Source organism: Acipenser ruthenus, chromosome 4 (assembly GCF_902713425.1).
Source record: "Acipenser ruthenus chromosome 4, fAciRut3.2 maternal haplotype, whole genome shotgun sequence".
Classification (NCBI taxonomy): domain Eukaryota; kingdom Metazoa; phylum Chordata; class Actinopteri; order Acipenseriformes; family Acipenseridae; genus Acipenser; species Acipenser ruthenus.
Window position 1 is genome coordinate 7,622,959 of NC_081192.1, and position 24,702 is coordinate 7,647,660.

General features: G+C 35.9%; 1 protein-coding gene across 4 annotated transcripts in view; it reads right to left on the bottom strand.

The window, feature by feature from the left end:
- Window positions 1-6,022: 6,022 nt before the first annotated feature.
- Window positions 6,023-24,702, bottom strand: part of LOC117400778 (dual 3',5'-cyclic-AMP and -GMP phosphodiesterase 11A) — a 39,835-nt gene continuing 21,155 nt past the window's right edge. For 3 of the 4 annotated variants that reach the window (XM_034001108.3, XM_059021790.1, XM_059021791.1), the window contains 12 exons: window positions 24,311-24,403; window positions 21,835-21,885; window positions 18,602-18,748; window positions 17,141-17,248; window positions 16,475-16,584; window positions 15,588-15,678; window positions 14,507-14,607; window positions 14,209-14,286; window positions 13,067-13,130; window positions 12,078-12,152; window positions 9,294-9,377; window positions 6,023-7,454 (listed from right to left, as the gene is read on the bottom strand). In XM_034001108.3, the coding sequence (XP_033856999.2) occupies window positions 7,332-7,454; window positions 9,294-9,377; window positions 12,078-12,152; window positions 13,067-13,130; window positions 14,209-14,286; window positions 14,507-14,607; window positions 15,588-15,678; window positions 16,475-16,584; window positions 17,141-17,248; window positions 18,602-18,748; window positions 21,835-21,885; window positions 24,311-24,403 (1,125 nt within the window). In that variant the 3' untranslated portion in view covers window positions 6,023-7,331. Of the gene's footprint in view, window positions 7,455-9,293; window positions 9,378-12,077; window positions 12,153-12,457; window positions 12,617-13,066; window positions 13,131-14,208; window positions 14,287-14,506; window positions 14,608-15,587; window positions 15,679-16,474; window positions 16,585-17,140; window positions 17,249-18,601; window positions 18,749-21,834; window positions 21,886-24,310; window positions 24,404-24,702 lie in introns of those variants that run through there. The other variant, XR_009327878.1, reaches the window with a different exon arrangement.

Consider the following 24,702-nt stretch of genomic DNA (forward strand, 5'->3'; position numbering starts at 1 on the left):
TGTATCTACGGTAGTATTTTCCAGTAGGTTTGAATTTATATGTTGATAATCATAATTCAAGTTATGCTCTTTGGGGTTTGACTTTGACACCTGAAGCTGCTTCTATTTGTTTACCATGCAGAACCTTGAAAAGTCACTGATTTGTTCTTGTGTTGATAGCTACAGATGACAGACTTGGAATTCTCACCTGTATATTTTATTCATCTTACGTTTAGGTATTTATGAAAAAAGAAACAACACTTTGAACCCTGTTAATCAAAAAGTCAAATACAATATTTTATTCAAGGGGATTTAGCATAGAGAAGAGGTTGCACTGCTCCATTTATGTTAGGATTAAAATTTTGTTAGTTTTTGTATATCTTGGGATAACGTTGTGAGGGCAAGAAGTCAACCAATTTTTATTTAAATTGGGAGGGGAAAAAACTTGAAATTCCATTTGTGAGGAGTGTGTTTGTGTTTAATTCCATAAATTAAAGTATACATGAAATATTTGGTATGTTGTAGGTTTACCTTTAATTCAGATACCATAGATTATACACAGGGGTTCATTTGATTCATTTTTGTTTCTAGACCTAATGTACTGCCCTTGATTTACAGTAGCTTCCATATATGCTTCAAGTTCTCCTCTGCTTGTATCGGGGGGGTTTCATGGCTTATTGTTGGTGTCAGTAGCTGCATGAAGACCTTCGCCTCATCATGTTTTAACATAACCTTCAGGTTTGAACAATACCAGCGGCGAGCTGCCTCATATGATGACCAAGCATTTTTTATTGTACATGTTATTTATTTATTTATTGCGTTTATATAGCGCTTTTTATACAAAAGTATTGCAAAGCACTGTACAGTACATAGCAGAAAAAAATTGCAAGCCAAAATACATTTATATAGCATGCCACACATACAACTGCCAATCAGACCATTTAAAAAACAGATTTCAATAAGAGTATACACTTACAACAAAAGCAGCAATTTTAAAGTTACATTAAAACCCACTATGATAAGAAAGCCATTTTATAAAAGTGCGTTTTTAGTCTTGAAAACTGGAACGATCCCAGCTTCCCTGACAAACGAAGGCAGAGCATTCCATAATTTAGGAGCTCTACAAGAAAAAGCCCTACCTCCCGTGTGGCTTTTGTTGACCATAGGAATAACCAGCAGCCCTGCATCCTGTGATCTCAGAGTGCGGTTTGGAAGATACGGGGTCAGTAACTCCTGCAAATAACTAGTGCTAATCCATTCAGGGCCTTGTAAGCTAAGAGCAAAATCTTAACATCAGTTCTATAAATTCTATAGTTATTTTTTACAACAAAGAATTTCAGGCAAAAAGGTTCCCGGATCTGGGATCCCATGCAGTCCAGCCCACAAATGAACCCCTGAATATACGGTATTTGCAGAAATGAATGTGGCAATATATAAGTTAACATGAAAGGTGAAACAACTTCTATTGTAAATGTTTTGTTTTTTTGTCCACCACATGTGTTATTTCTATAACATATAGTTACAATGCCTGTATTCAAGATGCATCGTCTGTTCACCCCTACATCAAGCGAATACAGAGTCCTTAGGACTTCAGAGTTTAAATAATTTATCATGATGTAGAAAATCTGACACAGGGCACACAAATTGGGAATGAAATCCTCAGGTTTACTGAGCTCCTAACAATGAAGTCAGAATGATAGGCTTGACAGGTTTACAGCTAAACCCAGAAGGGCCGGGTGTGTTTGTTTTGAAACAGACAGTCCAAGACTCCTGTGCACTATCGATGCTGAATTATTGATTATGATCTCAAGTTTTTCTTTGCTCCTTTTTTTTCAGAAGTAAAATATCAATATTTAATATACCACTGATGCTCATTAGTACCTTATGTAACCACATATATCTGTAAGTTCTGATTGTATTCAGTCAGTACAGATATGCTGTACATGGTGTAGGAAATATATTGCTATAATACAGTACAAGTGAGAATTTATGTGAAAATGCATTTTTGGAATGTTTTTGATTTTTGTTTTCATTTGTGGGGATTTAGAATGAACTCCAGGTATGCTCATCTACTCTAAACCAGTTATCTGCTCTGTTACAAATACATTTTCAAAGGAAAATATAGCGCAATGAAATTGCTTATTAAAGCTGCCAGATCTCACTCTCGCAATCGTGTTTAACTACACTAACATGCCTTTATGTTTGTGTATTCTGGTACAACAATCAAGGTTTACTTCATGAGAAATGCTGGTGCATGCATCATAATGATGCTGTGTCGTGGCAGATACCGAAGATCTCCGTTTCCCTTCTAGTCTGACTGTTTGATGTGTGATCTATATTTAGTTATATAATAGTATATTATTAAAGTTGTGTTGAGATGTATCCTTTCTTTTACATGGGGATCCTTTTCAGATCTAAAAAATATTTATAACATAAGAACATAATACATTTTACAAACAAGAGGATGGCATTGGCCCATCCGTGCTCATGTGGTTCCTAGTAGCTGGTTAATCTCACCACCTTGTCTAACTGGGTCTTAAAGAATGCCAAAGATTCAGCATCAACTACAGGTAGGCATGGTAGGCAACCCATTCCATACCCTCACCACTCTCTGTGTAAAGAAGGATCTCATACCTGTGTCTGCTATCCCTATATCAAAAATGTAAACACTAATGTGTTCATGTAGTGTTGATTACCACATGATTACAGTTAAGATAAGACGTAAATGTGAGTTAAATGTAACTAATTAAAAATAAAATCAAGAATAGAGGACTACTAGCACCATTGTGTACTGAATCAACTCTTTATTTATACAAGAAATGGCATTTTCTGGCATTTTAATTTCCACATGCTCACCAAGCAAACAAATCAGCTACCCATTGCTATGGACACATTCTCTGTGGTAAAAGGCATGGCAAGCAGAGAAACAACATATTCTATCTAGGGAATGGGTGGAACATCTCAAATGGCATACTCTGTTAGTTTTTCAGAAAAGACTTGTTAATCTTGGTCTTCTGATTAATGTCATCATACATAAATGCCATAAAAGGTATGTACACCTCTCAGGGAAACAGCACCTACACCAGGCCAAAGTTGGCTGTTCCACTCCTGGTCTTTGTTCAAATCCTGTCCTCAATTGTTTAATTGAACCAATTAAGCCGCCATCCAGACCCTGAAGTAGTTAATTATATAGTTTTACATGTTAAACCTAGAGTGGAATGGCCTTCCAGGACTGTGATTGGATACCCCTGTTGCTTAGAAACACACCTATTATGCATCAGGCTATATTTATTGGAATAATAGCCCTACCGATATTTTAAACAAAATGTCCCCATGAGGGAATCTGTATTTAAATGTGTTTTACCGAGGATACGATTGTGTTTCTCTCTGTGTTGGTTTAATAAAACCAGTCCCTGTTTCGTGGAAGGTGAACAGCTTGATTTGTGAGGACAGAAAAGGATACTAAATGTGTCCACTGATATTTGTTTGATGTTTGCGCATGCAACTATAAATCAATTTATACACATCAATGACTCAAAGGTCGTGTAATTCTAAATCCCACTGCAGTTATCCAATACAAGTACAGTAAATATAGCTTTCATTAAGAAATCCATGTCAGCATATTGAACAGTATTTGTCTTTGTAGCTACAAGAACACCTGGCACAAAGGAAGCACACAGACCTCTCATTCCAGAGATGTGCAGTTATGGTTCAATTTAATATACAGTTGCTTGCTTGCAAAACCATAAAAATAATTTCCGATCATAACTTTATTTGCAGTTATTTTCTTTATTTCTTTTTTTCAACTAGTTAAGTAAAATCATTCCAATATTTAAAGCAATGCATAAAGGAAACTGTTCTAATTATCATGCAAACATATTGTACACTGTATACTATATTTAAAAGAAAATGTTTTGGACATACAGTACAGAATACTCCATAAATCTATTATTAACCATAGCAAGAAACCACATATATAAAATGCTTACTCAATGGTAGAATATGTAGTAATGCTAAAAGAAATTTCTAAAATCCTATGGCAAATGTTTTGATTAGAAATGCTTACTACATACAGCACACCTCCATTGCTTTTTATGGTTTCGCTAAATGCTTTATAGCTTTTCATATGTTTAAAGACATTGGGAAAGACTTCTGATCAAAATGTTTGTCACCAAACTTAATATTTCTATAAATTATACAATCATCAGCTATTTGTTTTATATATTTCCTAGCATTTTGTTAAAACAAAACAAAACAAAAAAACTTCAACACAGTTGTAGCGGTTTTTGCATATGCTTTGCTCTCTCACATTTTCAGATACAATAAAATACAACCAGAACCTAATTAAATGGTAATTCAGGACATTAACAACATGATATTCGAGACAGGCAAAGTACTTTGCTGCAAAATATATTTTAAAAACCTAACATCAGTTTCTTTGTGTGTGCAGTATTTTAAAATAGGGCCAAAGGTGGCAATACACATTTGAATGTGTGTCTTTTGAATATTACACTATCACTGGTCAAGATCAGTTTAAGAAAACGCTTTGCAGTCAGTCTTGACTCTTGGAAAAGCTGAAAAGCATTCCCCAACTCCTCCAGATTCCTATTTGAGAGTACAATGGAGAAGTTAAACATCTATTTTCTTTAACATTCTGTATGTCACACAGAAAGCGTTTATTTCAAATGAGCTTTTAAGAGTTTCTTGCAATAGATGTTAACTTTTTTGCTAAGAGAATAGCTGCAGATACCCTTGTAGATGTTCAATGTCATGTGTGTGTATCACTGAAGAGCCAACAGGCACAGCATTGGTATTGTAGAAAAGGGTTTGGCAACCATGGCAATTTTTAGAGTCAGTATAAAATCAGAGGCTCTGTCTAAACCATCTAGAGCTGCACCCAGCATTCTCCACAAGAAGGACTGCATTTACTACAAACTTTTCTCAAGAATTCAGAAAAACATTGAAACCTATCTGTTTTTATGTAAATTACAACTTGTAAAAGGCTAGGAACCCAAGTGGAATTACAAACCTATTGCAATCAGAGTGGCCCCATATGGGTTAATTGCTTAATTCAGAAAGCCCAAGCCTTGTTGACAGAATGGCTAATCCAGGCAGTTGTATTTAAGACGGCTCAGTTGGTTTGTGGTAAATGCACACCACAATAGAAGTTGATAAAACATATGTCAGCCTAGTGATTGACTATTCTGGAGGCACAGAATAGTTTGGTATCACTAACTCCAGTAGGCACCTTATTTAGGCCATCAAAATGGGCTTACAGCGTAATTGGATATAAAGTGGAAAATTCTAAAACAAAGTAAAACAAAAAAAATCAATTTAAAATAACTCACCGTTCCCACAGCTTTAAAGTGTTTGATGAGAACTGTTGGTCAAAAGTGTAAAATGTTTAAATCACAGTGATAAAGGTTTAGAGAATTTAGAGAATGGTATGTCATGTCATTTGTTATACAGTACATCTGTAACAAAAGTATTCTTTTGTGACAAACGTCCGTATAAGTACAATTGTACAAGTATAAGATTGTCACCATTTTTTTCTTTTGTTTACAAATCTGTTGGCGGTGTAGTGATCTTGATATGGACATTGAGGTTTTGATAACAATATCACACAAAACCTCAGAGAAGCAGCCTTCCTTCTTTGCAGTTCTGTTACCATGTATAACCGTTGTCTGCCCTTGGTTTGTGAATGGGTTGTGACATTATATCCCTTATCTAATAACAGGACCTGCAGACTAATCCAAACCAGTAGGGATTGGACCCTATTCTGATAAGTGATGCAAATCATAATCTGTATGGTTTGGATTATAGATCTGGTGCTTCAGATTACAGAGAACATACAGTACTGTAGTTTAATCAATGCTAAATCCACAATCTTAAATAATTTCTAGTGTTTTTTTTTTTTAAATATACAATGTCTTAATACAACAGGAATAATTTATTTCCTAACATGTTATAATTACGTATATTATATATATATATATATATATATATATATATATATATATATATATATATTTAATATTGGTATGATGCCTCATGAAAAGACTTTCGGTATTTTATTTATAATGTCCATATGTTTTGTTACCTTGTTTTTATGTACTTTATTTATTTCTATTGATATCAGCATGGTGGATAACAGGAACAATGCGAGATACGTTGAGCTAAGCACTGAAAGTAGGGTAACCTCCCCTTTTCAAATTGTCATGTTACAATTACATTACAAACTAATATTGAGAACAGCCATTTAGCAGTGTATAACCTATGACTAGGGCTTCTGTTTCACAGTTTTTATTAATTTCATTTTTTGGTGCTTATATTTAGCTATTTTCGAGTTTTATGTAAATCGTGTTTTTTTCTTTTTTCGGGGCTTTCGATTATATATACAGTATGAAATTAGTGTTTTTGGTTACTTTCCAAAATTCTTGGCCGTTTTTTTCTGTCAAAATATGTATAATAGTAAACTCGACAGTACTTGCACACTTAAGTTGTACCTTTTTTCCTTTGCTGTGTTCCATAACAAAATCCTTATGGTCACAGGCACATTCTTCTGGGGGTTTTGAGTGTAAGCATTTTTTTACATTTCTCCACAATTTGCAATTCTTTTTTAAAACAAGTCTCCATTCTTAATTATAATCTCATTTTAAATCTTGCACGCAGTGTTTCCAATAAAAATGTAGGAATGTGCTGTCACTCAGTAGTTGGGGTGGGTTTAAAGTATTCAGAACAAATCAATGATAGATACAGGAAGGAAGGAGGGACATCGCCCAGCTGCACTGGGAAATGTAGTTTTTTTAATTTTTTTTTGTAGTAGGTTTTATTTTTTTAATAGGAAAGGGGTGGTCAATGTGAATTGAGTAACCACTTCCAGTTTTTCCGTTTTTGTCCCTGGTGTTTATTGGCTATACGCGGATTTCAGTTTTTTGTATCGGGGGTGTTTTATCATTTTTTATCGGTTAAAAACAAAAATCAGAAGCCCTCCCTATAACTTATTCACAATGGAGAATTAATGGGAATGGAAGCACAGGCAAAGGAAAAAAGATACAAGTTAAGTGTGCAAGTACTGTCGGGTTACATGTGAGTTATGTAAAAACTGTTTTGTGTGTTTAAATGAAGTAAATACTTTTTTCTTACATATTCAGAAACAATCGAGAAATGTTTCTTCCATGTGAAATTTGATTTAATTAATCAAAACATATTTTAAAAAAAAAGAATGTCTTTAAATAACTCAGGAGTTAAAGCTATGTGAATAAGGCCCATTATTTCATATCAGCTGCCATGAACATAAAGAATACAGTGGGTTTGCTCCGCCAAAAAATGACTTTTGCTGTTTCAATGCCTCAAGATTCAGGTTGTGTCCTGTGGGACTGTTGGTAGGACAAATAAAGCTCCTCCCATTTCCTACGGTTAGCATTGATCCCATCCATCATGGGCTGCAGCTTGACATTCAGTTTCACCAGTGCCTAGAAGGGAAAATAGGACTTAATTAAAATAACAGTAGCACGGTCCTGTAATAATTTAATAGATTCTACAGTGCCAGAGGAATGCTCAGTTCCAGATTAAAGAATGCTTTTGAAAACTGCAGAAATTATTATTATATATATATATATATATATATATATATATATATATATATATATAGATAGATAGATAGATAGATAGATAGATAGATAGATAGATAGATAGATATAGTGGTTTGCAGAAGTATTCACCCCCCTGCAAAGTTTTCAAATTTTGTTGGCACCTGAGCGTACTCTACGACGCTTTCAAATTAGACTTTACATGTAGAATCTACACAATCTACTCCACATTGATAAAGTTATAAAATGCATATAGAATATAAATATGGAAGATTTACGGAGAAAAACAGATTAATCTCAGTTGCATAGTATTCAACCCCTTTACTACTGCAGCCCTAAATCAGCTCAGGTGCAAATGATTTGTCTGAAAGGTCACAAAATTAGTGAAATGGTTTCAGCCTGTGTGTACTCAAAGTGGTTTAACTTGTAGATAATTTCCCTCAGGTATATAAAAACTTTCAAGCTGCAACTCACATAGATCCAAAAGAGCAACCATGAAGACCAAGGAAATTTTGAAACAAGTCAGGGATACAGTGGTAGGAAGGCACAGAGCAGGAGAAGGGTACAAGAAAATTTCAAAGGCGCTTATTATCCCTGAAGCCAACAATGACCTTGAGAGATCTGCAAAGTTTTGTGTCTGAGATGTGAGTCAGTGTTCACACATCAACAATAAGCCGGTCCCTACACAAAGCTGGCCTGTATGGACGGGTGGCAAGAAAGAAGCCATTAGTCAAAAAGCCTCATCTTAAAGCACTTATGGAGTTTGCGAAAAAGCATGTAGATGATACTGCAGACATGTGGAAAAGGGTTTTGTGGTCTGACGAGACAAAAATTGAACTTTTCAGTCTAAATTCAAAGCGTTAAGTCTGGTTGCAAGCCCAACACTGCACATCACCCAGTCAACACCATCCCAACTGTCAAGCATGGTGGTGGCAGCATCATGTTATGGGGATGCTTCTCTGGGAAGCTTGTCAGGATAGAGGGGAGAATGGATGGTGCAAAGTACAGGTGAATCCTTGAGGAAAACCTGTTTGAGTCAGCCAAGACTCTGAAACTAGGGAGGAAATTCATATTTCAGCAGGACAATGACCCAAAGCACAAAGCCAAAGCCACACTGGAGTGGTTGAACAAGAAGATAATTAATGTTCTTGAGTGGCCCAGTCAAAGTCCTGACTTGAATCCAATCGAAAATTTATGACGAGACTTGAAGATTGCAGTCCATCGAAGATCTCCAATTAACTTATCAGAACTGGAGCAATTTTCCCGTGAAGAATGGGCAAAAATTTCACCATCCTATTGTGCAAAGCCAGTAATTGCTGCAAAAGGTGCTTCTACCAAGTACTGACTTAAGGGGCTGAATACTTATGCAACCAGTAAATTTCATTTTGCACATTTTCTTTGCAAGTTTTGCTGACATTTAACCTCCTCCTCATATAACAGTGTTCAGTTTAACCACTACAGCTTTGAATAAAAAAAAATTTGTTTGAAAAACTGTGCACACATTATTTGTAATTCAACAAAATGTGACATTATTGGCAGGGGGGGTGAATAATTCTGCAAACCACTTTATGTATACATTTTTATGGAATTTTGGGATATTTCATAGCCGGTAAAAATCTTGGTTTGCTAAACTAGAAAGCTATAAAAGGTTTGAAAAAAACTAAGAGAGCATGTATGTCAATTTGTTTTGATTGCACATTTAAAGTTATGGACCCAGGGTACCTCATACAGCGGCCTGCAGATCCCATCAATCCACTCTAATTGCAATCCAGGCAGCTCATCTTTTCTGTTCCGGTCAAAGATGGCCTGTGAGACATTGGAGAAAAAGGGGCTTGTAAATCCATTGAAATGTGCAGTGCCGTATACACAGAGGTATAACCCTTTTTGTCTCATGTTATGCTTATCAAGTTTCAACACAAATAATTTGTCATGATTTTAAAAAATGAATTTGTATCACCTTTCAAATCCATCTGTTTGTTTTAGATTTAATTTAGTTCAACTGTTATGTCATTACCCTGTATTGCCTAACACAGGCATTTATCAACTAGTTGCCATTCTTCATTTTAAATAATGTTTTCATAGGACATGCATTATGTTGACAGGAGCATTCTCGATTTGACACCATAATAATGCAGTTAACTTGGCAGTGTTTTTCTTTAAAACAACTCAATATACAAAAAACAATATACAAACAACCCTGGAAACTCCCTGCAAGACCAGAGAAAGCACATAAGAGCCTTTTCCACAAATCTTGGACCTGTTACAAAATCAGAAGATAAATGATGTCTTGAACAAGTACGTCAATCTGCTGTCCAACCTGACTGTTTTTAAGTACATAAATAAACCTGTTCAGACGTCAAGCTTTATAATGTTAGACAGTTGATGGGTAACCCAAGCCTCATCATGATTAGGTTCTCAATTGCCTTGTGGGTTGCTAGAAAAATAAACCAGCTGAGCATGCTGTTTTAATTGGAAGGCAGTGGCATTCAGATTTAGAGCTGTAGGTCACATGGTATCAGCCATGAGTTTTGAGGCGCCATGCTTATCAGTATCCAAATACATCTGAGGAAAAAAAAATGTTATTCAGCCTTTAAGAGTATAAATTCTGGCAAGAGCTCACCCTATCGGAAATAAGCAGGTTAGACATGAGGTGATAGATCTGAGAAAAGCTGTTACAAAAACACAATGTGGGGAGCAAGTCAGTCCGAAAATCCAAATGGAAAAGGATGCATTTGTCAAGGCAAATTTGCAGGAAAACTTTCAAGGGCCGTAAAATGTTTTGGTTACATGTTACATTTGTCACAGTTGTGAGCACATTACTGGGTGAACCCTGTTAAGGTTAGGTTACTAGATTCAGGGCATGAAAGAATACTATGATTAAAAATGGTTTGGCGTGAAAGTCATACAATAGCATGATATTCCTGCACGACGTATGGAGCTGATTAGGCAAGGGTAGCATGGGCATGCATGTGATGTAAAAATGAAATTTACGGGATTGCGCTTGTATTATACATGGTTTCATCAGTACAGATTAAAGACATGCTGGAATTTCTTATTTGCATATGCTTCATTTTTCCCAAGTACATGATCTGACTCAAACCTACAGCAAGCCCTTGTAACATTTCATACAGAATTGAGGAGACGTTTACAAATTGATAGGTTTTAGTATCAGATTAACCCATTCACAGTAATTGTAAAGTGGTAAATGGTACAGTCACTGGAATTTTAAATTGCATAATTGAAGTGGTGACATCTCTCATTGTAATCTCATTATTTTGCAGGTATTAGCAATTGTAAATAAATGTTGTTAAAAAGTATAGAACTATCACTGATAAACTGTTGATTAAGGCACTCAAATAAATGTACATTTCATTGCATTCAAAAACAGAATACTGTGATCAGCACTTCTTTTAATGAGATAATTGAATATGCTTGATATAATTTGTATTAAATCTTTTTTTTGCTACATTATATGTGCTCTTAATCATCATTTCTTACTGTTTCTGAACAGATGGATATTTGTCATGTTTAATAAAGTCACTAGAATATTTTACCGAAAATGTGGATTTTGGCATCCCTTATTTTTTGATACTGTTCTGTAGGCATTTCCTTTGTTGTAGTTTGACACGAGTGCTTTTCGCAAAAGTGAATCCAACTGCTTTGTTTTTGACCATCATCTTATTTGTTGCCAAAACGTTCTTCTTCAACAGATGTTGGAAGCAATTGCCTCTTTTTCTGGCTATTGACTTTAAAATGCAGCTTAATTGCTGTGTAATAGTTTTCAATCGATTAATATATAATTTTTAATTAGTTCTATTAGTTCTTAATGGCTTTTTAAATTTTTTTCATAAAGATTGTTAAACTACAAGACATTGTGTATTTTGGTATTTATCATATTAATCAGTAGCTAATGCTCACTAAATGCTTGTTTTTAACATGTTTACTTGAATGATCTTATCTTAAGTGCAGGATGCCAATATTTTTGTCAGCGACTGTAAATGCAAACACAATTTCAGGAGGGTATAAACTAAAGTACTTCATTACATGATGATTCTAATGATTGTAATTGTTACTTTAAGCCACCTTGTGGCAAAATGTTGCAACTGTTATTATTTTAAGATCATATTAATTAATTTTAAAAGGGGCTGTAACTAGAAAGGAACTCTCTCTGTATCTTTGTCCAGTGAAGAAAGCACGGGGAACTCTAATAGACGCAGATCAATATGGACAAGTGGATAGATCTCAAATGTTGTGGGGATTGTATTTGAAAATGTAAAGAAATGTGAAATGAATAGGGGAGAAGTGTCAGTGGAAATAGAAGTCAAGTGGGTTTAATTTTTAAACAAAATTTTTTTTTAAAAAAAAGATCTCCTTTACACTTATGACTGGTATTCTAATATAATCCTTCAGGGAGAACCTCATTTTATACCAGACCATGAATAGTTTGCTGCCTGAAACACTGAAAATATACTCATGATTCCCATATGAAAACACTGGGATACTTACAGAGGGTGTTAGCTTCAGTTCTGCCCTCTCTCTGTCTCCTTGTTCAAAGAACTCACTCGTAACTAATTCAGCAACCTGTAACAGAACAAGACCACCAGTGGGATGCTAAAAACTGCATAGTTATGAACAAGGATGCAAATATTAAGCAGTAAATACAAACCCATTATGCACACTGACTTAAAAGAGTTGCAATTGACCTGCTTTGACTTTTTTCTGCTTTTCTTTAGATAAATACCAATTCAATACAGTGAACATGGAAATTCATGAATGCTATTTTAGTCTGAAAAGCAGTATTATACTAATAAACAATTTTAACACTACAGGATTACAGAGAATCATGCATGCAGAATCCCAAAACAATGAAGAGTTATCTTACTTACTTTAAAAGCATTAGGAATATTTGAACTGGTCCCCCTATTGTTATTTGGGTCATTAATTCCTCATGGCATAGTCATAGTCTTTAAATGCAACTCTTTTAAACTGATGCTTCTTGGTACCCAGTGACTTCCTGTGCTGTGGGTCAACCTCACTAAAATGGTCTACCAAAACAATAACATTGGAAGTGAGGCTTAGCCAGGAAAGTACCAGGAAAAAATCAGTTTAAATGTTTATTTATTTATTTATTAATTTTTATAAGCAGATTTAATACATCGGAATATCCTTAATTAAAAACATTAAAATAAAAAAAAACAGAAAAGCATGCTAGAACAAAAACATATTTAGGGTAACAATAAAAGCAACCAGTGATGATGTTGCTATTTAAAAAAAAAAAAAAGATTTACTTTAAATGGCAAAAGTAAGGGGGAATTAATTGATGCATTGTTTAGGCACTTTTTTAGTATCTAGCAGTGCATGCAGTCTCGAGCATAATGAAAACGTATCAAAGCTACAACAGGTCAGGCAGAAACTGAACAAAGTGTTGGAACACACAAAACACGCTAATATAAGGAATTCATGTTGCTAAAGATATATGAAGAGTTGAGCCTCACCTGCTTTGAGATTTCCCAGGGTCGTGTCACAGCTCCTAAATCACATGCTGTCATAAGCATAGATCTGGTGTGACCAGAACGCAAGTTAGTTACAGCGCAGAAGAATCAACCACATGTTTAAGAAGTTAAATGTTTATACACTAGCTGTATTAGTCTGTTATCTGTGAATGTGCATGAACTAAACACAACCAAGGGGTAGGTGTACTAATGTGTTGTGCCTGTCGCAAACGAGTCGGAAGTCTAGGTGAAATGAATACTAGACAAGTGCAATGCTATTTGCGACTTTATAGGGTCATTATTTAGTACATGTATAGATTTCAACCAATCAGAATACATAAAAAATGTGTTCTAAATAAATGTAAATTCATTCTGGGTCTATCCATCTTTCACTAGACTTTAACCAATGGCAAGTCCACATACTGCCACGAATTGGAGGGGAATAATAATAATAATAATAATAATAATAATAATAATAATAATAATAATAATAATAATAATAATAATAATAATTTTGTTTAAATTTAAAATCATCTTTTATTCGTATTGTACACCAGTGTGTACAATGCAGCAGCATGATTTATTTTCTGTTACCGGTAGCCTACAGGCTAAAGTAAAAAGAAAGTGCACTAGGTGTTCATTTGATTTTACTACTGTACTGTATACTGTATGGGCCTACTGTACAGATTTATATTTTTACATAATGTAATGTGTAGCCTACCCAAAACACATTAGTGTTATTTCAGCGCAATGATTTATACATTTAAAATACGTTGAGCACAATAATGTATGTGTGTGCAAATTTATTGTATTTTTTTAAAACCCAACACCTCCAACAGAAACAATGTTATTTTGATTCTTGCACCCTTGCATGTATAGACGTTATCCTTCGGGCACCCTCTGCTGCAGCAAACCTCATCTCCCGCTGTTTATTTGAACAATGTTGCATGACTCTCGCAATAGAGATCTCGCTAAGAAGGCGCAACAAATATTTAAATTATATTGCGGCTCTCTTCATTAACATATTTTCTCTTAGTACATATGACAAAATGTATACTTTGCTAAGTGTCGCAACCAAAACGCAAATTGCGGTATGTTTGCACTGTGACTGGCCCATCTTCGTACACCTACCCCCAAGTGTTTACCTGAGAACTTCTCTGTGTTCCTCATTATTCCAGCCGTATTCACCAGCTTCCACAGCCGCAAAGAATGTAGTTCTCTGTCTGAAAACATGGTCCAAAAAATAAATAAATAAAATGAATGTCTTTCAGGCATGATTCTTTATGATTTAATGCAGTGAGGACCATAAATCCAACACACCAGTGTGGATGAATAATCATATATACACCAGTATTACACAATACTTCACAGAAATTCACAGATGGATAACTACTTACATATTTTTTATGTGACCAGCATTAGCATAAACAGTATGTTACTTACTGAAAATACAAGGTGAGGTCAGTGGACAAGATGGCTTGTTTAAGTAACTGCATCATGCTGCTATATTCTTTGGAGCAAAGATTAGCAAAAATATTGTGACCCTGCAAAGAGAGGAAACGGGTGGTAGGAAAAAGGAAGGTAGTCTGTACCCTTTTCACTGCTACTGCTTTCAAATAAACAACCAAGGTATCCTAACAGCTTGCTGCAGTCTCTTGTACTGCACAATGGTTTCATTTTGATTAAACAGTTATACAAAACAAAAAAACCCTAGTTGAAAACAGCATTGTTCAAATCAATGCATATTAATGCTACAGATTCCATCGTCAATATTAATTTGAGTATCTAAAGAGTCTTCATCTCATTGTTCCACACAATCATTCTCCTTTGCACTGCGTGATAATATGAAATAATAGGCCTGCCTAATAGAGAGCAATAAATAATAGATTACGGTTCAAACTCATTTGTCACAGTCCGGAACAGAGGTATATATGGTCCTTAATATGTCACCTTTTTTGCCTCTTTTCTTGCTTTTGGAGTTACTTTGTCACAGTCTTCTTTGAATGGATGATTTGAATGTATTTTGTAGGCACCCTTTTTTGACAGTAAGGTTGCATTGCATTTGCTGTGGCACCGACTGCGCATTCTGCTGTGCGTGTGCTCTGTTTGTTTGTGTGTAATTGTAAAGGTGCTGGTAGGTTCAGACAGGCTTGATGGCAGTGTCTGCCTATGACAGCATTTAAACTCATCTTGCACTGTGTGATTGAGGTCTTGGGACTGCGCCGACCAGTGGAAATGCTGCTGTGTTCACTGTACCATTCAGCTATACAGCTGTTAAAATGCTGCTTTATCAACTTGGAAAAGCCCATGACCTCCAGAGTAAAAGCAGTCCATATAGGGCGAGGTCTGGTCAACCAAGTGTTTCAATGTTATGGCAGAGTAGGTCCTACCCCATTAAAGACACACATCCCTCTGAATCTGTAACTGGTCTGTGCAGATTCTGATAATGCTTACAAGTGCACAGAAATACATATAATGATTTCCATAGAGCACCACATCATTTGAAATGGTAGAGTGATTGTACCTCGCTCTGCAGTATCATCACAGCATGGTTGAAGTGGTGGTGCTCCAGTGTGGCTGAGGTTCCGTACAGTTGAGCCAGTGCAGACCCACTCCTTCAGAGAGTATAAACAATAAACAATCAGGAGGAAGGATCATGAAGTATGCTTAAAGCATCAAAATGTTGCAAGAAATTGTGATGCATGTGCTTAGAATTGAAGCCACAGGTGCAAGTTATACTTTTATTGAAGTTCTTGACATTCTGATATTGTAATAGGAATGAGCATTCCTCAAAGGGGTTTGACACATGAAACTTTAGTTCAATGCCTACAATAGGAACCATTTACAAATTGACTTGATATACCATGCAAGTGCACTAATGGCTTAAAAGAACTGTAGGCAGATACATTTTCATTTCCTGGATTTTAATATATTCAGATCGCTTATGAATTTAATGGAGTTCACTGCAAACTTGAACAGAACTAGTTTGCCAGAAGCTATATAGATTGGTAAGGGATGTCACAGATTGAAACATAAGATATACTGCCACTTCTTTTTTTCTTCCCTTTTTTTGTTTAGTAGCACGCATCGCATGTTGAAACATTCTTGAAAGCCATCTGGTGACACCCCTGTATTTAGCCTTGAGTATAGCGAACAACGGATTGTAAGGCTTTTCATTGCTGCCTTGTGGGTGTACATATACCGGAGCGCCTGAGCCAATGCAAAGCTCCCTGTGGAATCCCCATCGAAGAGCCTCCACTGCACAGAGCCAGGATGCAGACCTGCGCTCTCCTGACTGCATGACTCTCTGCACACCACAAGGTTATGGCTTTACCAGGCGGGCCACTCTGGGATCCCTATCAGCAGCTTTTATTAAACTGAACGTTACACTGAAGTAACATTTATACCCACTTTGCCTGGAAGGCATTGTTGGTACCTCTGTGGTCAAGATCATGGCAGAGACAACCAACCATCAAAGCCAAGATTTCTGTGTCTGAAAGGACCTCTTGAAAACCGGCCGTCTAAAAACAAGAAAGTCACTGTTAATGTCTATATTGTTAAAATGCTGGGGGGGGGGGGGGGGTGCGGTCATCATAATTAAAGTGATTATGAACAATTGCTCAGGGTGGGAGTTTCATCCATCCACCTACGCTCAGGGAGGGAGTTTCAACGTCAGACTAGTATTGTAACTGCGACAACCCCTCGCTGTCGCCAAGGATTCGAAGCGACTTTACAGAAGCATGTGTCTTGCAAGCCAACATACATGCTATAGCTATAATAATGCAAAGAAAATGGATGTTTAATTAATTGTTTCAACCACAGGGGTCAGGATTCTTTCCCATAGGGCAACACTGTAATGAATTGGCATCTCAGTCCATTGAGTTGATTGGAAAGGCAGGGCGAGATGCGAACCGCAAACCGTATGGTTCAGAGACGAACGCCTTAATAAAGAGCAAGCTCTGTAGCAGAGAGGTAAGTCTGGGTCTTGTTATGCTGATCTCGGTATTATTATTAACTCATCAGCCACTAGGAGGAGATTCATTACAAAGTGAAGTAACAAAAGATGAATTTACTTACTGTAATTATAAGAAACATGCACTGAGAAACATTAAAGGCGTGGCGCCAGTTATGGTATGCAACTGTACGATAATTCTTTCTCACTGTGAGTAGCCAGCGACACAGAACCTGAAACAAGACAGAGCACTTTGAGGGAAAAGTTACAATCAATAAACAGATATCAGACATGACAGCTAACTGTCTGAAAAGTTCTTCATTGCTTATTTAAAAAAAATACTAGTTAGAACTCAATCATCGGGAAAGTCATTTCTACTTGGTATTCTGCCTCAACTACTCCTTTTAAAAATGTGTTTTAAATGTATGGAAAGCTATTTGAATACCAGCCAAAAGAATCAAACCCACATCCGCTATCAAGGTGATTGGGATTTGACTGTTTTTATGTGAACCATATCATACAGAAACATGAAAAGGACTGAATACAAGTCTAAGATCCACACGGAAGAATATGTTTAGCCAGTGTGTTCCTGGTGGGCTGTCATCTGTCATCTAAAAAAGTGGAGAATTGTCTATTATATTGGCTGGCAGAAGGATTACTGAAAATAATCTAGGAACATAGGAACCCATTTTATTTAAGACAAATAATTATATTTTCACATTTTCTGAAACATTTGTTCTGCAGAGTTTAACCTTAGTGATGGGCTATTTTCAACAGTTATAAAGTGAAGGTGAAAACAATCAATCCTGTACAACAATAGCACATAGGGCGCAGTATGTCGGAGCAACGATATTATCCAGACAAACAATTCTGTCTCAATCCTAAAATTCTAGGTGATGCAAAACGTTTAGGCACAGCTGTAAATTGTTTCTTAATAGTTTGGTACCATTGAAATAATTTTATTCTTTTCAGAATTTTTTCTTTGGCCTTGTACATATATATAGAGATATAGAGAGAGAGAGATTAAAAATCACATACAGTTGTATGTGAAAAGTTTACATACCCCAATGAAAATATATAATTTCTAGAAATTTCTCGAAAACAAATCATTATAGGACAAATCTTCTGTAGCAAATGTTTTGCTTTTGTGGATGAGGAAAAAAAGTTACAATAAATTTATTTCAGCATTTTTTTGCAAAACTCTCAAATATAAATTCCATTGTGGTATGTAAACTTTTGACTACAACTGTATGAGAAATAAACACAGTTAGGGATTTGCAGAGCTTCATATCCTGTGTACAGATGCCATCCTCTGTATAGAACATAAGGAATAATTCTAACGTAAAGAAAAAAAAAACAGTACTCACTTTCTGTTAAAGTGTCCAATCTTTGACTTCTTGTTATTTATAATGTTAATATACTGTGTGGGGGTGTCTGGTATTATAACACACTTCATTTCGCTGTTTGAGCCCAAAACCCAAATGGCATAACAAGAAGAGACACCCTATACACGATGTATTAACTTATATAGAGAGTTAATGTCTAGCACCTTATCTCACAATACATTATTGAACTGGTTTTCATACCTCATAGTCAATTTTGAATTTCTGAACGACTCCCAGCTCCAAAAACATCCGTAGTGAAGCTGTTATCATTGCATCTTTGTCAAGGGAAAAGTCGTTGAAGTGAAATTCATCAATTCCTAGCTCGCTCACTGAAGGAATTTTCGCTGCCTGAAAGAATTTGACAGTAAAAAAATGTAAATAGCCACTTACTGTATTTCAAATTATTAAGAAATGTAACTAAATGAGTGTTTTATTTTTTTAAAATAAATAATATTCTAAATGGATTCTAAATGGATATTACTAACCATTATTTAGTCCATTGTCAATTTCAGAAGGCAAAACATGCACTCTGATTTGATCTTTAGCAGTCTGTAATTTACTATAATACATTCCTCCTTTCATTTCATATTGAAAAGCTTATTATGTTTTAATAGTATTTGCTTCAGCTTTGCGTTTTACAGTTTCTCTTCAAATGGGCATGATTTGACAAGGGTAGTTTTAAAGTCACTATGAAAAATCTTCACTGCAAAACCTTGAAACCTGACATGTATAGAATGCTAAAAAGTCATAATATGGGCTGTGTTTGTCTGGAGGAAGGATTCCATTGTTAAGAGAACATGAATAAAGAATGCAGCATTGGCACAGGGACACACATCACCAGGCACGCTTGAAATCTGTTAGGAATGGTTGTCTTTCCACAGCAGTATTTCAAAGTGGCATGCTGACTTGGTAACAACTAACCTGTAAATTTAAGGAAACAAACCTTCCTGAGAAGAGCAGAGCTGTGCAGATTAAATGCGTGCATGCTTCAATTTAGTTTACTAATGCCATTTATAAAACCTGTAAACTAAAATCATGGATGTCAGCCACTACAGTATATTCTTTCAGTACTTTATTAATTGTATGAAATTAAACTGTGTATTTTAGTACATCCTGTATTGCTTAATAGATTGGGAGCACTGTTTTAGCAATGTAAAGTTACATTGTTTCTGAATGTTCTACTTTTCCATTGAAAAAAAAGTATTTATTTGATGCTTTGTGAATTTGGTGTGATCAATACGTGTCTAAGGGGTGATATGATCAGCCTATGGATAAGCTCCAACTATCTTGACAGTAACAAGGAATTCCTTGTTTGTTGGTGCAATACCAGGGTAACCACAGATAAGTGGCTGCTGATCTATAAGAATCCAGATTGAGTAATCTCTAATCTTGTCATCTACATTATCAAAAGAGGTATGTTCAAGGTAGAATAAAATAGTATTTGCTAGTACTTGCCAGTTTGGGGCAAAGCATATTTTGATCATTTCAAAAATGCATATTTCTATGAGCAACTGGTCCTCATCTGTCTCTCAAATACAGTAACAAACTTTTAGGTTACTGTCAATTGCAGAGCTTATTTCTCACAGCCCTTTTTACTACTTTGAACACAAACAGTATCTTTTACAAAGCACCACACGAAGCCTGCAGCTTGGCTGCAATCTCCTACACTGCACCTGTTTGAAGGGTTATGTATCAATAAGCACCAGCAGTGTGACAGCTGCACTCCAAATATCCTGTTCCTTTATTTGTTGAGATATTTGGGAATAAATAAACATTGCAGGCTGATAACATGGACATTTCCATTATTTACATGGAGAAAAGGCAGGCAAAGGAAACAAAGGTATCGTATTAGTGATAAAGCAATGGGATTTTATAGAAAACTATCTTTCTGTGGAATGGTATTTCTTTGGAAAATTCACGTTGTACCATCAGAAGCAGTTCCATTGTGTGTGCGTCGCAGAGCAGCTGGCAGAGGTGTCTTAAACAAAGTTCCTGCTCTGATCTGTTCACATTCTCTATCAGTGGCTACTGCATGACCTAATGGAAATATCATGAAGCACACATGGAGATAAAAAGACTGGCGTGGAGACTTTATTATTATTATTATTATTATTATTATTAGTAGTAGTAGTAGTAGTAGTACTAGTAGTAGTAGTAGTAGTAGTAGTAGTAGTAATATTAGTAGAATGTATGTGCTGATTGCGTCTGCCCATCATATTCTACACTATAACTGTCTTTGCATCAATCTACACCAACCCTTTACCATACAGTCCTAGCGTCCAATGGAAGTTTCATTTGCCTACAATCCGATATCTTTACCGTTTCTGGCACTGTGTGATTATTGTGTGATTATAAGGTGCCTCTGTATACGCACACACTGGTTTATTATCTTTATTATTCTGTTATTGTGAGATTGATAACAAGATCACATTTGAATCTCTGTCTTGCTTTGCCCTGCTGATGGCTCTCCATTGGGTTGTAAATGTACATTTAAAAAAGATACCTCATTCGGTCCTGCACTCAAACATAAACCAAGGAAAAAACACAAAAATTTAAATAGCTCAGAGCCTCCGTCAATTTCCTGCATAGCACAGTAATGAGCATGATTAGCAGATTTATGAAAAGCTGGTGACAATATCAAATCACTTTTTAACATTTTCAATTTCCTTTCCCACATGTTTTATTACCTGATTATACATTCTGGACTGCCCATGATGGTGTCCTGTATTAGTCATTCTGTAGCAATAAGTCAGCCAGCACATTCTTTCCTTGTAATACCATTTGCAGAGATTTACTGCGCAAATGTGTTTACTTATTTATAAGGCAGTAATGCACATCCATGCTCAAAGCCTACTGAGAATAAAAACACCCTGAATACCTTATTACCAAGCTTTTGACTTTCCACATGCAGTGGAGCATCGACACAAAACAGAAGAAAGCCAAAACATGTATTTCAGATCATATGCTTTTTAACTCCTACAAAACATCTGAATATCTTCATTCAAAATAGGATTTAAATAACATCACAGCAGACAAGTAATCCCGTCTGGGTTTTAGCTTTGCCCCAGTATGACTCATTTTCAAATACAACTATCTACAGAGTTAAAGTGGGGTTGTCTTTTTGTTACTTAGTGCTGAAAGAAGAGTGACTGTTCTAATCAGAGGCATATCTAAATATAGCTGCTCTTATGCTTCTGGGGTTTCCCTCCAGCGGTGATTTATTCACCCGCAGATTAACAATGAAAACACAGTGAGACGAGGGTGCAGGATTGAGATCCTTACAGAGTAGGAAAACAATACAACAAAGAGGAGAAAGCAAGGCAAGTTTAAATAGCCTAATGTCATTTCTAAATTGGTTCATTGGTCTGTATGCTGGTTTAAAAAAAGAAAAATGTGTATAATAAGTTTTGTAAATACTTGTCTAATGATAGTACCTTCAGCCTGTCCACCTCTGTCTTTGAGCAAGTGGCATGATAAGACAGCATCTGAGGAACAAGAAAACAAAAAAAAACATGAGTCCTGTTCAGGTAGTACTCCTGTCGAGAGACAGGTGGTTTTGTTCAAAGTGAATCGCTTTAAAGAGTAAGTTGCTTCAAATGCAATTCTTACACACTGACTCTTAAAGATAGTACATGTATCTATAGTACTCAGATGAAAGAACACAGTATTTGAATCTACTTCCTGATGAATGCGTTTTCTGTATTCTGCCCTGCAGTATGTATATCAATTGCATATTGCAGTACCATGTGGAGCCTGCGATTGCAGCTGTATTCTCATTACAGTGGAGCAGGTCATTTACAGTAATAGAGCATGAAAGCAGTTTCTATCTTGTTCCGCACTTTCATTCTTTTCAATATGCTTCAACATATGTTTTGTGAAAGTAAATGCATTTGTTGAAACTTGAAAGTGAATATAGTTTCCTTTAAAAAAAAAAAAAAAAACAAGCCCAGTTTGAATATTTTAAAAGGGGAGTAATAACTGTCCGTGTTTAATATGTTCTGCAGCTCTGCACTGGCAAGCGCATTTGTTCAGTCTGCTTGCTATTCGATTAACAGGTTTAGTCCTATTTCTGAGAAATTCAAAAAGTATAACTTGGACTGGTTATAATTAAAAATGAAACCTACACCCAGAAACTCCCTTTTAAATGACCTTTCAAAATATGTTCCTAATATATTGTTTAAATGTGTAATACATGAGAAACAATATGGTGATGGATACCACTTGTTTTGTAATTTCTATACTATTAGCCATTTAGCGCATGATAGGAATACATTAAACATAATTTACTTTAATAAAAACAATTCCTAATTTTCCTTTACTGGTATTTTAACTGTTCCTTCTATTTCTTTGTCATTTGCAGGTCCATTCATTTCTTTGTCATTTGCATTCTGGTTCATGTCCATTAACTTTGACTTTTTTAACCTCATAAAAATATATATATTAAAAAGAAGAACACGCAGTAATTTGATGGTAAAACTCATTTAGGTTCTAGGCCTTGGTTTATACATGTAGCGTTAATAATAATAATAATAATAATAATAATAATAATAATAATAATAATAATAATAATAATAATAATAATAATTACAAATACTTGAAAAACTTTAAAAATAATAATAACATTAACTCTGTGCCGTATAAGGTTTTCAAATTTAGCTGTCAGTTTGTTGGGCACAAAATGGGTAGAAGCACATGAATCACGGAGCACAATCTCATGCACCGCAGTCCCAGAATACAGCTAGGGATTCTGAAGTGCCTGGTGAGGATACAGGGAAGAGATCAGAAGGTTGTGCACCTGAAAGACATCTGTCAACACACACACACATTGCACTGGGAGTAACGCAGGATAGATCTTCACAAAGTCCCGAGGGCTGGGACCCCTTGCAGAACGCAGTTGATTGTAATGTTTTGACTGTCCAGCAGATGGCTGTAATGTGTCCACTTTCTTTGGTGCTTGCCAGAGTCAGTAATGAATGAGTGCAGCTTCAGGTACGTCTATCAGAAACACCTTGTAGGAAGTGGAGCATACCACTTCCCAGAAATGGGGGGGGAGAGGCTACAAACAGACAACGACACTGCTTTTGAGAATTCATGCAAAAATGATTTCAGAGAGCTCTGAAATGCTTAGCAAATGCAACATGATGCGTTTTGTTTAGCACTGAGCACTTTGGTTATGTTAGCACTTGAGCCCACATTTGGTCACTGAAAAGGGAGAGAGGGGGGAGGGGGAGGGGGAGGGCAGTTCAAACGCTCAGTAAACAGGTCGATTTGGCGCTCTGACTGTGACTTTATGGATAGGATTAAGTTAAAGGTCTGAGGTAAAAGTGACTGAATGAGGATTAGTGTTGTGTGTAGATGTTTCCAGATGAACTGACAGCGTGTCTGCAATCAGTTCTGCGGTTACCTGCTATTTCCTGTTTGCATTGTGTGGTTTTGTGCCAATTTCAAAAGAAAATTATATATTTTTAAAATCTCCAACACAGCTCCGAATACATCCAAGTCTGTTATTTGAAGTCCAACAGCCTTAAACCTATGATTAAGCTGCATTACCAACAGGAATGGCGTGTCAGTAAATATCTGGCTTATCCAATTGCCGATGGGTGGGACCCAATCAGGTCTATTGTGATTTCTCCCTTTAATAAGCACTCGCTATGAAGAAAATTCACGGTTCGTGACATTTTGAAATAGCACAGCTTATTAGTTGAATAGGGCCTTGGTATATTTGGCATAAATAATTGAGCAGCGGTTGACATGTTTATGTTAAAAAAGCTAACAGCCTATTCATGACAGAATGCTTTTCAAACCAACAAAAACAAACACCACAGACGGTGTTTACATAAAAAAGATTAAAACACATGCAACATCTGATACGCTGCTGTTAAACCAGGACAGAGAGAGAGATATACTCACGTCAAGTGCAACAGACTGCTTAGCCCACGTCTTTTTCACCTGGTTGTACATCATGGTGTTGTTAATCCCAAGACCACAGAATATGACGAAAGCCTAAAAAGAAAGACTGTTATCGGTTCTTATGTAAACTTTACCATGCAGATTAAAAATATATATTTTCACCCCAGTCAAAATGAAGCCTTCAAGTCCAGTCTGTTTGATGTCAAGTAGGACCTATTCATTTTTAGTGAGTTCATAATTTATACACATTCCTGAGGAACAAAATAAATGGGCATGTATTGATTGTTTTAAATTGTCTTTCTAATTCCTTCATTCTTAACATTAGTTATGGCTCTTTTTTTGCATTCCTTTTCATTGTCAGAATGAATACGTAGCTCGAGTTAAATTCTAAA